The 14,003-nt window shown below is 47.8% G+C and overlaps 1 protein-coding gene across 5 annotated transcripts in view; it reads left to right on the top strand.

Moving 5' to 3' along the window:
• WDFY4 (WDFY family member 4) overlaps positions 1–14,003 on the top strand; it is a 285,801-nt gene that overhangs the window by 74,757 nt on the left and 197,041 nt on the right. For all 5 annotated transcript variants that reach the window (XR_013524374.1, XM_035267709.3, XM_078343959.1 and 2 more), the window contains 3 exons: positions 11,470–11,684; positions 12,739–12,833; positions 13,768–14,002. Coding sequence is in view for 4 of the 5 variants with exons in the window: in XM_035267709.3 (XP_035123600.3) it covers positions 11,470–11,684; positions 12,739–12,833; positions 13,768–14,002 (545 nt within the window). In the remaining variant the exon portion in view is untranslated. The remainder of the gene's footprint in view (positions 1–11,469; positions 11,685–12,738; positions 12,834–13,767; position 14,003) is intronic.

Here is a 14,003-nt window from a genome sequence, read left to right as displayed (position 1 = left end):
GGTAAAGTGCTGTGAAGCCAATGGCAGAGACACACATAACAGTGAGATCTGGGAAAGGGGTAGGCTGGGATAAACTGGGATAGAAAGTTAACAGTATCCATGTCATTTCTCATGGTTCTGTGGGTCAAGAATTCAGAAGGGCACAGCAGGCATGACCTGTCTCCTCCACATGATGCTGGCGGGGTTGGGCCTCCCAGGATGACCCCTTTAGCCACAGAGGTGGCACCTCAGCAAGGCTGGCTCCCTGGCCAAGGGCTCCTAAGCTGGCTTAGGTGAGTGGTATACCTGGGGCCTTGATTCAAGCTGTCAGTGGGATCCTGGTGTCTCCTCCACATAACCCTTTCTATCTGGCCTCTGCCCATGTCCCTCTATGTGGACTCTTCAGCAGGACACACGGCAGCTTCTGGCCCCAACAGGCACAAAAGCAGGAACTGCCAGGCCTGCCAAGGACTTGGGCCTAGGAAAAGCCAGCGTTGGTTAAAGTTAAGGGGCTCAGCTTAGACACAGTGGGAGGGGACATAAGCCCCTTCTACTGTGAGGGGTAGCAGGTGTGTGTAGGTGAGAGAGGCCTGTGGGGAAACATCTTTAAAGATCAGTTACTGTAATTGCCTTACTCATCTAAGAGATGGGTAAAAACATTTGACCCCCAAGTCCTATTTGGAGCCCATGAATTACCTAGATTCTGGGATCTTACATTCTTTACCTTGGTATTTAAACCAGGACCTACCTGGGGCAATATGGAGACTAGTACACATTAGGGAGCACCTCTGTGCCAGGAATGCTGTTTCTCCAATCTTCACAGCAACCTTTTGAAGTCCATGAGATCTCCCCATTATGCAGGTACTTGGGGCTCAGGAAAATGGGTTGACTTCCTAAGATTGTGGTGATGGTGATGGGAAGATCTGAAACACCCCTGGCCCAAGCTTAAGACATGTTGGATGAATGGGTCTCTGATCTTTGCTGCTCTCACAGAATGCAAGGTCATGCATTATGGGCATGGCACACCTTCCTAGGTACAATGGCCTTACTGTGAGGGCATTGGGCTTCCTTAACTATATTTCATACAATGCATCGTACTTAGAATTGGAAAGACACAGCCAGTGGTCTGGGTGGTCTGAGCAGTCAAACAGTTGCTGATGGATGCATTCTGCAAAAATCCACTGCAGCAATGTCTGATGAAGTGACAGAGTGGACAGTGGCCTTTCCTGCTGCCTCTTACAGGCATGGAAACTCTGTGGATGAGCCTCAGTTTTAGATGAACTCCCTGAGTCATCACATCACCGTGTAAGGAAGAACCTCGGCTCTTTGCTCATCCTATCATGGTAATTGGACAAATGAAGTATGCTAATGAGAATTCCATTTGGAACGAGTTACTTTTTCTCTATTCAGGTCACAATAAGTAATTTAGGAAAAGTCTAATTCTCCCTTGCTGTCTCTCAGATATGCAAATGAAATGTAGTAGTGCATTTTCTCCAGTATTTTCTGTAGTTGCCAAATCAGCAGCTATTAAAGTTGGATAATTACAGTAATTAATTTATGAAAGGGAGTGGGGGAAACCTCACGACAACAGATAGAATAGTAAATCAAATGAGAAATGAGACCACACAAGAAAATGCTGAAACAAAACTGACTGCGGGCCTCTGCAGATTTTGGTGCAGGAAACGGAGTGGAGAGTTTCAGTAGATGGCAGTGTTACTAGCAAGATGGAAAGTGTGTTTTCAGTCATCTGCCTATAGGTCAGCTTGGTGGATCCTAATACTCCCTACACCCATACCCACTTTACATTATTCACTTGCTCCCCTACGGATGAGAAACTGATGGCTTTCCAAGGTGCACATGTCTTCCTGGAGGCCACGACTTAACCTTATGGGTGTTCTCTTCTGTTTTATTTCCAGTCGTGGCCATGTCATATTTGTTCTGTGCATAACCTGGAGGTTCTTTTCTCCTCCAAAATGCTAGCACTATGAGCTCCTTTTGGAAACAGATATTCCAGCTGTTTTTCTGCTTCTGGCATCACCATCAATATTAGAAATTGGGTGGCGAGAATTTTACTATGCACAGTGCAAAAATGGAGTCCAGCTCAGTTCTCTTGGAGCTGCATTGGACCCACAGAGAAGTAATTAATTGGGAATAAAGATACTTGCCCTTTCTAGCAGGCTCAGCTGCCGTGAGGGTCTGTTGTAAGAGATGTGGCCGTGGGCTAGAACTCTGACCAGTATTGGAAAGAATTTGCAGTCCCAGGTGCCATTCCATTTCCTTGAGGGCTACGGCTTCTAATCAGGTCTTAGCGGAGGGGTGTTTGCCATGCACCAGACAATCACAATGCAGAGAGTAGAAAGCCAGATCTAGTTTAGTAGGTGTTGAACACAGAGTGCGGAGCTGCCCATATGATATGTTTGCTTTTGTGAATAATTACAGGATACCTCCTACACGCCTCTGGAGATTCAGAGGCAAATTTCACAGGACCTGTAATCTGGGGTGAGGATGGGAGGCAGAGAAGTGTAGAAGACAGTAAAACAACATCCTGATGGCTATAACAGAGGTTTGGCCACAGGTCCTTGGGACACAGGAGAGGAAAAGACTCAGAAGTGGAAAGCCAGAGCTAAATTTTAAAGGAAAGGGATGTTCACGTCAGATCATGTAGAAGAGGGAGGGAAAAGAAGCTCAGACACAGAAAGAAGCACAAAGATGCCTATCTGGGGACTCTGAGTAGTTGAGCGGGGCTACAGTAGAACACATGGATGAAAAGGCTAGAATAGTACACAGCTGCACTAAAATAGAGCACGTGAATGGAACACATGGATGAATGGGGCTAGAAAGGTCATTTGAAGCCATGTTGTGAAGGACCTTGAATGCCGAGCTACAAGAATTAAGCTTTATTTGGTTGCCGTTCATCTGCATCACTGTCATTGTCATCATTGTCATCGTCACTATGTTTAATGAATACTTACTATAGAAGGCGACTTTACATCTGCTGCTCTGAAAACAGCAGATTGTGGTCAGGTTTCGGCTAGGTTACCAAGCAGCCACAGAGCCATGGGAAAATTATTTAACCTCTGATTCTTAACTTCCTTTGTATAGTGTGGGGATAATGTCATCTTCTTTGAGGTATTACTGTGGGAATTAGCAGAGGTTGAACCCAGACTGTGGAATTGCCCATGTCATATGTTTGCTTTTGTGAATAATTACAGAACACCTACTACGTGCCTCTGGGGATTTAGAGAGTGGAAAGCCATGTATGGAGCTTAGCATGGTGAGCAGAACACTCACAGGGACACAGGAAGGAAGCACTTGCTAAATGGTGCAGCTGCTATCATCGGTTGCTAAAAAGGTTTACAAGCCTTTTGTCATTTAATTATTATAATAACCATGCAAGGTGGATATCAGTAGACCTGTTTTGCAGATAAAGACTTGAAACTTGCAGGAATTAAGTGACAGAGTCAACATGGCTGCAATAGTGAGTGTACATGCCTGACATGAGGACTGGACCTCCTGCCGCCCACCAAGGTGCCTTACTCGTGGTAAGTGGGAGGATACGGAAAGGCAGCAGCACAGTCAGGTCAGGACATTAGCGAGACTATTGTCATCCTCAGTCTGCATCTCGAGTCACTTTTGGGTGCATTCCAGAGACCTAAAGGCTGCTGTGAAGACACTGCTGCCATGGAAGCCTGGGAACAGCCTGGTAAGACAGAGAACACTGGGTTCAGGGCTGCATGTATCTATCGACTCGTTTGTGCCTAAATTTAGAAAGAGTGCCACTTTCTGGAATTAGACTATATTTCAAACACCGAACTAATTGTATAAGTTTCAAATAACTCAAGTATTGACAGCATTAATAGCCCTGAATAGCATTGCACAAGGGCAGGCTGTTTGAAAAGAGCCATTCCACCAAGAAGAAAATTGGTAAAGTAGGACTCTTGCTTTGTTAAATTATAACACATTAGACATTCCAAATACATTTAAAATCTATTTCCTATGCTCTTTCCCACTGAGCCCCTTACACAAAGTATTTCTATTATTCCTCAATAGGAAAATCTCAGATTCTAGTCTAAATCCAGTGAGAAGTCACAGTAGCCTCTTAAATAGAGCAAATACAGCTGGGTATGGTGGCTCATGCTTATAATCCCAGCACTTTGGGAGACCAAGGCAGAGAGGGCTGTTTGAAGCCAGGAGTTTGAAACCAGCCTGGACAATATAGCAAGCTCCATCTTTACCAGAAATTTAAAAAAAAATAGCCAGGTATGGTGGTGTGTGCCTGTAGTCCCAGCTACTTGGGAGGGTGAGACAAGAGGATTGCTTGAGCCCAAGAGGTTGATGCTGCAGTGAGCCATGATTGTGCCATTGAACTCCAGCCTGGGTGACAGACTGAGACCCTGTCTCAAAAAAACAAACAAACAAACAAAAAAAAAACAGAGCAAACAGACATAATCTCACATGGAGAAGAAGGGATAACAAGCAAGCTTCCATAGATGCGGAATGATGGAGTATAAGTTAAAGATGAGTGGAATCAGCCCTTGCCTATTTATCAGCTGACCTTGATTCTAGTTCCTTTTCCGTAGGCATATGTAGTCTACTTTCTTTCTCTGCATTTCAATTTCAACTACTCAGATTTGGCCTGGATCACAGAAATTGCAGACTCAACATCTTGGGTCCAGAGAGGAAATGAACATACATAAGTGAAGCCAGATGAAGACAATAGGCAGTGGTGGAGCTTGTGGCCAAAGGAGAGCACTTTCTCTGTCTAAATGGTGTCTGCATTTAATTAAGGGGAAGGGAAACCGAAACAGAAGCCCACCCAGACGAAGCCCACCACTTCTCTAGGCCGTCAACTTATGTCCCATATGAGATGCTAAATTCTATCTTTTTATAATCAGTGCATAATGCAGTGTCAAAATCACGAGCCTTGGAGTAAGGCTTATGTTGGTGTGTCAGAGCTGCCACCTATTAGCTATATGGCCTGAGAAGTTTGATGAACTCTTTCAAGTCTCTGTGTTCTCATTGGCAAAATGAGTGTGATGATATTTTCCTGTTGAGAAGAGTAGGAGAGCGCATAGCTGTAAAGTCCTCAGTACAGTCCCTGCCTTGGGTGCGCATGCGTTAGAGGCTGGCTCCCCACACTTCTAGCTCTAATGGTCTGTGTTCTGGCCCATGGTATATAAAATTCTGAAACTATTAAGTAGAAGGTAATACATTTCAGGTATATTTTCAACTGATGTTGCACTATTGATAAATTAATAGGAAGTTGATACTGAACTGTATGTTAATATCTGCTCATGAGTCAGAAGACTGGGTACTTTCTCTGGCTAGTTCTGTACTTTATCAGTGATCTAAATGAAGGTGAGTATAGCTGGCTGAAGGCAGGGAGGAGAAGTTAGTCATCAGATGTCAAAATGGGGAGGAGAAGGGCCCCTACCAGCTTGAGCAAGGGATCTGAATCCGTGGGGTCAAAATTCATGGAGACAATGAGGCTTGTGCCATGTCTGAATGCATGTCTACACTGGGTGGGGAAGGACAGAAGAGGGTGAGTCCTAGAAGTTTTAGGGCAAGGTCAGTAACAGTCCCAAGTGAAGTGAGGACATTATATAATGAATTTCACCTTTTGGATATAGGTGAGCTTAGCATCCAGCTGGGTGGGCAACTCTGGGCTGGGGCACAGCCATGTCCACTTTCACAACTCCCAGAAAGTCAGGACCATGCTGTGAGGTCTCTGGCAGGCAGTTGTTTTATAGATGGCGACCTTGTAGAGCAACAGGCCCTTACTCCCATGCTGGGGACCACACTGGGGACTGTTGTGCCAGGGCCTGGAATGGGTGTTAGGACACTGATTTGGGTTATGCTGGGTCAGGGAACAGAGCTTAGAATTGTGACAAAAAAAATTGGAAGGTGGTCCTGTCATCTGGAGCATCTGGTGGAGGCTGCTTCAGAGACTTGGGGGCTTCACATATCAGCTGCACCAGAAGTGGGTGAATCTCTAAGCAGTTCTCAAGAGCAAGGCCAATGCTGGGTTTCCAGGCTTCCCACCCCTCCAGGACTGGTGATCTGAGCTTAGGGCTCTACCCACGGTCTTTGCCTTGCTCCACATATTGGTGTTGGGCAGGGTATGGCCAGAAGCTGATCAAGCCCATTTGCAGGACACCCGAGGGCCCAAATGTTGCACCTCTGCCTCATGACCCTCCAGTTCTTTGAAAGGCTGTGCTTACTCTCCCCACCACCAGCCTTCACATGTGCTGTTCCCTCTTCCTGAAAGATCATTTTCCCCCCCTGTCAGCTCACTCTTCATTATCCTTCAACACTTCATTGGCACATCGGTCTTTCTGACCATCTGTCAGCCCTCTGGGTTAGGTGTACTACTGTGTTTAAGAGTAGCCTGGGCTTACTAGGCAGCTATTCTGTCTAAGGCAGAGATGGGCACGAGGGAAACCACGGTGAAGAGTCATGGTGTCAAGCAGCAGCTCACAGTGTTGTGGTATTGTGGGAGTGGGAGAGGAGAAGAGAGAAAGAAAGAAGCAGCCATAGTGTGGAATTTAACATGAAGTATGGATGCAGTGCCTCTGGTTGAGAAAGTCAGCAAACGTTTTTTGACGAGAGGATACATGAATTGTCTCGAGTAATAAGCAGGAGCTCAGCAAAGGGGTGGGATTGGAATGGACATTCCCAACTTCAGGCCTCAGGGGAAAAAGGCATGGTGTTCAGCAGAAGCTGAGATTGTCACATCAGCTGCAGTACAGAGGGGACAAAAGCGGAGGATAGTGAGAAAAACGGGAAAGAGAAATATGCTGTAGATGTGAGATCCCGGGCTTCCCTTTACAGGACTCATTGCCCATTATCTGCCTGTAATTTGGAAAAGAAACAAAGTTTGGAGCAGGCACCCACCGACCCATACTCATCGAGGTCTTGGTTACAGATCTGCCTAATTGGGTCGAGGAAGCCAGGCCCTTGACATGGGGATTCTGCTGGTTCCATGGGGGTTGGCAACTCTTACACCTAAACCACAATCACAAACTCCCAAGCCTACCAGGCCATATGGGCACCATGAAGCAGCATATCAGGCTGAGGGACCATGGCAAAATGGAAAGTTCATGCTCATATAAAGAGACCTAATTCTAAGTAGGCAGTGGTAAAAGCCATAACTTGTTACGTGAAGCACATCTATAGACCCCATTTATCACTGGCGTTTCATTTACAGTCTTTGATGACTTAAAGAGCTGAAGTCACTTAAAGTCTATCATCTGTCTTCCAAAATCATCAAGAACAGAACATTTCAACCAAACTGGAACAAGTGATTCATCCAAGTTTGAGTAGCTCAGTAAAGTCCCTAGTGCTTTCAGAGTATCTGAGTTGGGCGTACCTATTATAGGCACTGGGCCTCCCTGGTGGTTTTTATGCCTGTGTGAGGACTACGTGGTCCATGTTCAGAAGATGCACATGTCTGGGAATGCTGAACCCAGCACCTATGCCTCTTTAGAGGGACCCGTCGCTCTAGGACCCAGCTCTCACTGGGCTTTGGGGACCATATTACTCTGGACCAGGAGAGAAAGTGGGAAACAGAGAGAAAGATACATGAGAATGGACATCCATAGCCAGACAGCGTAGATTTAAAGGCTAGACTGTTAAGTGGAGAATTCAGAGAATTCCTTAAGACTGCCCCGCAAATCGCTCTGTGCTAATTTACCTTGCAGGCACAGCCTGCTGGCCAACCTGGTGACCCTGCGCTCTTACCACTGAGTCCTAATTGCGCCTCCATCCCCTTTCTGCATTGGTAATAATATGTGTTAGGAAAATCAATCCATTTGTAGGGGGAGAAACCACACTGGTTTCCTGCTACTGCTCATATTTTCACTAAAACCCCGTTTTACTGGAACCAACATTGAAAAAAAACCAGCACATTTTATTCAAAACAAGGCAATATTGGTATTGACAGAGCTGCAGTGATAATGAGGACGATCAATTTTCCCTCCTCCATTATGGGGTATTGAGCAATTTTGGAGTAAACTTGTGGCATCATTAGACAAGATCAGCATTTCTCTCTTTTGAAAACTTTCTGCTTTTCTTTTTTGCATATTTAGATTTTAAGTATTCCTGCTATGATGGGGGGAAGAAGCAAAACCAAAACAAACCCAAACAAACCCGAAAGTCCCCACAGCAATAAGTGAAGTGCTGGTAATGAAAACTGGAGATCGTAGACATTTCTTTTTAATTCTTTTGAATAATACATCATGATGTTATTCTTGCCTTTTGGTTCATACAGACTCTATCCCAACCCTCACCCTGAAGTGAAAGAATGCAGCTACCAAATAAAATAATCTAAGTTCTGGGAGATGAGATATTCAAGGCAAGAGGATAGATGTTACTTTTCTGTTTTGAGGAGAAGAGAAGCAGGGGCTGAGCTTGGGTGGATGAAGGAAGAGAGAGTTGGAGCCTCAGAAAAAAGGCCTGGGGAAGGGAGTCAAGGTCTTTGGGTAGATTTCTATGGAAAGAGTGAAAGCGATGATTAGTTTTGGCATTTCTGCTTTCCGTTTTTGGTCCTTGTTGGGCTACATGTGTCCATCTGACAGCTCAGGCTGACTGTGCAGATGCCACGTTCTGGGGAGGGGGACCCTATCTTCCAGGGAAGACCTCTCCTCTGCATCAGTGACGTCATGTGCTCGGGAAGATAACAATGCTGGCAAATGGTTACACTTCAGAATGACAAAATCCAGCCTGGGAAGGATGTCCCTCTGGAAAGTCAATCTAATGTAGTTTTATCCCCCTTCCCCCAATGCTCACCTTTTAAATCAGAAATGTTATTGAAGATGTCTTAGAGATGGGGATTTCTCTGAATGCCATCAGGTGAGGCAGGAGCTACAAGGCCCATGTGTTTGGAAGGCAGGTGGGAGGCTGTGAGAGGGACCTGGGCGAGCCATCTAATTTTTAAAACCATCTAGAAATTGATGACAAACACTGTAAATGTCTTTCTCCATACATTTTAATCCTTGAAACATACATGCTACAAAACTGTGTTAGCTACATATGGAAGAAGGTTATCTTATTTCTGCCATTTAGTGCTAGAAACATACTCTTGACCATCTTTGGACAGGAAGCCCCTCAAATGACTGCCCGCGTGGAGAAGAAATCATGGAATGAAGTGATTCTGAGCATGAAGTTCAGGGTCAGTCAGGTTCCAGCCTTACCATGTGGCCCTGGGCAATTTCCTCCTCAGGGCTCTGCTTCCCCATCTGTATAATGGGGAAGATAATAGTGCCTCCCTCATAGGCTTCTCACAGTGATTGCATAATCCATATATGTCAAAATGCTTGGAAAATGGACTGCCACAGCCTGAATACCCAGGAAATATTCTCATCTTAGGACAAAATTTGACCCTCCCAGTAGCTGCCAGGCCTGGAGTCCCTTCTAACTTCAAGAGCTTTGTGAAATGTGTGAGAGGCTGCAGGGACCACCCCACATGCTGGGCTCAGTTGCTGTAAATTCTCTGCTAGAGCACATCTCACACTGTCCTGGGACAATTTGTCTGCCCATCTGTCTCACCTTTAATCTGTGAATCCCTTGAAAGCAGGGACAGTACCTTATTCATCTTTAAAACCTAAAGCTTTATGCAGAAGATGATGTTGAGAGCCACCTCAGTCTTGTTTGAAAAAGAAGAGGAAGAGAGGAAGCAGGGAGGACTCCAAGAAAGCTCTTACGGGGGGGTATGAGTAACAGGTGTCTGCGACGTGAAGAGACCAGACCCCAGTCCTCCTTAGAGAAAGATTATTCAAGTAGTGCATTCATAGCTTCTCCTGGCTTCACTTCGGTGGACTAGACCTCATTTACATGGTCATAGATCTCCTTTCTTGAAACTACAAACTGCAGCAAAGGCATAAAATATGGAAAGAATGCTGGTGCCTCCGGTCTAGTTCCCTGAAAGTGGAGCCTGAGACAGGGGTCCAGATATGTGGGATTTGTTGAGGGAAGAACTCAAGAGAAGCGGAGTGATGGAAGTGAGGCAGGGAAGAAGCTGAAGGAGGATGTGTTCACAGCGGGGGCTTGTCTCAGCCAGAGACCCCGGGGTTCTGAGGTATGAATTGCACAACAGAGTCCCCAAAGGCACTGGCCTCATTGGCTCCAGCCTGGAGCATGTGTGTGTATGCGCACAGGCATGTATGGTATGTGCACATGTGTGTGTGCAGATGTGTGTGTGTGTATGTGGGCATGTAGGTGTGTGTGTGTGTGTATGTGTATTTGGGTGAGTAGGGCTCCACAGTCCCTGGGCAAGGCAGCTCCTACCTAGTGGAGGGCAGTCCTGCAGAGAAGGAGATCCCATGACAGGTACACCTCTCACCTAGAGAAAGAGGTCTGTGTGGGGCACAGCAGGATCCACTGGGACAAGGAAGATTCCGTTAAGATCTAACCTGTATCCCTCTCACTTGATACAATACCTTATCCAGCAACAGAAGAGAATGTGGAGTTTTTGTAAAGGAACACCCCACCCTATCCAAATCATTTATCTATCTGTAGATGGCTGGGAATTTCAAGGATTTATCTTTTCACAATGAAAGAATGATTATAAAAGCAATGTGTGGTATTGGGCTCAAATATTTACTGAGTCCTCTCTATGGACTCTTTTCTATGTGCTTCAAGGGACATAAGAGGAGGGAAGTAGCTGGAAACCTAGTTTAGAGTAAGATAAGAGCACCGCTTTTCACGTGGCAGCATGCGCTTAGGACTGAGGGACAGGTGCAGGATGATGGGACAGTGGGCGGAGGGAGATGGCACCCAAGGGGTGAGAGTGGCCTCAGCAAAGGCTTCTCCCCAGAGACTTTAGTTGGCCTGCAGACTTTGAGTGTGGTTTGAGATGTCCGTGGTGGGGCCTGTGTCTGTCAAGACAGAGTGTATATGTGTGGCAGGTGGTACTTCTCTTAGGCTTGTACCCCGTGCAGATTTCACCTTTTTCTCCAGGGGGTGTGAACTCCAACACAGGAACTATTAGGGGAGTGAAGTCAGCTGGGGAAATGTGGGACCCCTGGAGGGCAGCTCCCACCCAGCACCAGTTACCTCCCCCCGCAGAGGTGCAAGCCAGCATGGCCAGATTGTCCCATCTTTTGAGAGAGGCCACAAATCTGGATATTTATGTGACATCTTCAGACTTTTGAAATTGCTTAAACATTGTGCGGGTAAAACACAGCACATCTAAGGGGCAGACCTGGCCTCCTGCCTGCTGGTGTGTGGCCTTTATCTTTAGTCAATGACCTCTCCCCCCACTGACCTGGGCAGTTTGCATCCTGCCAGAGGCCACATCCCACAGACCTGCCCCCTCAGGTGAGGAGGGCACTGGAAGAACCCTAAGATGGGCATGGATACAGTGGTGACTGGGTATGGTGGGTGCAGTCCCCTTGTTCCACAACCTACCCCAGGCCAAGTTGGAGACCATCAAAGCTGACCACAGGATGTTCTGCCCTGGAGGACTCACCGCTTGCTTTGGTCACCTCTTAGCTTTCCGAGGAGATCCAGTGCTCCCTGGCCAGTCACATCCAGTCCCTGGTGAAGTCGGAGAAGAACCGCCAGGTCATGTGCGAGGCGGGCATGCTCAGGACCCTCATGGCCTCCTGCCACAAGGCCCTGGCTGCCAACGGCAGCCCCCTCCACTCACGCCTCATCAGGATCTTTGAAAAGCTCGCTTCCCAGGCCATTGAACCAGATGTGCTAAGGTATCATAAGCTGCATATTCAACGCCGCCAAACCAGGCAGCCATGCCCTTTGCAGGGCAGGGGTTGTGCAATGGGCAGTGGAGAGATTGCAGGGACAGGTGTGGGCATGGCTCTGTCCCAGAATTCAGGGCTGGAAGTCCATGGCCGAGCCTTGTGTCTGTGCCAGGCAGTGTGCAGGCACTCACAAAACAGACATAGCCCCCCTCATGGAGCATGTGGGGGCCGGCAGGGGCTCCAAGGAAGTGGAGCTGCACTCTGAGGCCTGTGCAGTTCTCTAGACAAGGAGAGAAGGGAACTGGGCCTGGAAGGCTCTGCTGGGAGGGGAGGGGCTGAGAGGGCTGGGGATGGGAGGGCCTGACTGCCCTGTAGGGAGTTGGGAGGTAAGTATGCAGGGACTGCAGACAGGAAGATGGGGCAGGATTCCCCTGGATCCTGCTGGGGGCTTTCCTGCTGTCAGCTCCTGCATTAAGCCACATTCCTCCAGAGCTATGGCAGGGAGAGAAGATGCAAAGGTGCACAGGGTGAGAAGCAGGGAGCAGACCTGGAAGACAGGGGACAGAGGGAAGTGAAGCTGCCAGGGAGGGCAGAAGTCTCCCATGCCACCTGGAGTGCCTGCCTAGGGGCCACGCATGGGGCGGGGGGCCTTGCTGCTTATACACAGGAGTCAGTGCAGAGGGCACTCAGACAGCCCTTCCAGCCAGCAGGCATGGGACCCGGGGCAGGCACAATGGCTGCTAGAGGAGCCTGCTGGTTATAGTGCTACATGGAAATTCCATCAGAAACTTATAAACAATCATGACAAATTTATTTTGTGACAAATTATTTTTCGTCACAACATCTGTCTTGAGGCTCCTACACTTACCAGCTGTCTGGCCTGGTCTGGCTGGCAGGGCAAAGACACCCCATCCTCACACTGCGTTCAGAAAGTGTGTTCCAGGGGGCTGGGAGGGAGGTCCGGGTACCCTGGGCATCTAGAACAGTGGTCAGGGTAAAGTTGGAGAAAACTGTTTCCTGTAAAATGTCTTCATTTGGTTCTCTTGTGTGTTATGTTCAGACAGTTTCTAGGTCTTGGAATTCCCTCACCTCTGTCAGCCACAACGAAAATCCTTGATTCATCTCATTCTCACAGAGGCAACCCTGGGCACTCAGGTGAGGCGAGAACAGGGGCTAATGGGAATGAAAAGATGATATGCATTCCTGCTGAGGGATTCTTTACAATAGGTGGGAAAGCAAACAGGTTTAAACATGGTTTTCTTGCTGCTCAATGAAGCAGCTAAGGAAAAAGCAAAGAAATTTGTGGTCTTTGGACAAAGACCATATCCAGATGGAGAAAGATGACCCCCAACCCAGCCGTATAAGACAGATGACCCCTTTGGGTCCCAGATCGTGGAAGCAGAGACAGAGTTTCCTTCATGACACAGCAGTACTTGGTGGTGTGCTAGACAGAGCTGTGGAGGGAAGGCTTCTGCACAGCTCACACCTCAAGGGCACATCAGGGCCTTGGAGGCCCAAGATGCAGATGGTACCCCTGTGTCAGGCCTGGTACCTGGGGGATGCTGGCGAAGGAAGCCAGCTTAGAGAAAAGAAAGCCATGGACACCTTGAATGTAAGATCACATAGGATCTTAAGGTAACAAGCAGGCCCAGTGGAGAAGCAAGCATGCAAGATCAGGGTTGGGGCTGGCAGCCACTGTGGGAGCCTAGAGCGCTCAGGAGATAGGCTGTTATGAAGGAAATGTGGGCTTGGTGAGCAGACACAAAGCCCCAGTGAGTAACTCCAGTGGGATAAGCCAGAGACAGAGATGGCGGTAGAATATGCTATGCTGGAAAGGAAATGTGTGCTGGAATGAAAGAGAAAAGTTTCTAGAAGGAGCAGATTAGCAACACCATTCCTTGGTTCCTTGTCATCAGGCTCAGCAGGGGGCTAGGGCCAGGGCCCAGGGAGCTGCCTCACAGGTGGTTAGGAAGTGCCTGGTGACTCTGCAGAACTCTCTTTCTGGGCTGTGGTAGATACTTTTGGGTTATTGTCAGAAGTGGGGCAGAAACGCTTTGAGCAGAGACACATCTCTTGCTTGCTGCTCTAGGGTCACGGACTGCACAGGGCTCAGCTGAGGGGCCCGAGGGAGCTTCCCCAGATGCTGGCCTGCACCCTGGAGTCACACAGGCCCTGCCACCCTTGGGGGAATCCCAGGAATCAACCACTGCCCTTCAGACGGCGCTGAGCCTCATCTCCATGACCTCCCCACGCAATCTGCAGCCTCAGAGGGCAGCCCTGGCCCCATCGTTTGTGGAATTTGACATGTCCGTGGAAGGTTATGGG

This window comes from Callithrix jacchus, chromosome 12 (assembly GCF_049354715.1).
Source record: "Callithrix jacchus isolate 240 chromosome 12, calJac240_pri, whole genome shotgun sequence".
Taxonomy (NCBI): domain Eukaryota; kingdom Metazoa; phylum Chordata; class Mammalia; order Primates; family Cebidae; genus Callithrix; species Callithrix jacchus.
Note: the sequence above shows the minus strand (reverse complement) of the source record. Positions and strands in the feature narration are given on the sequence as shown.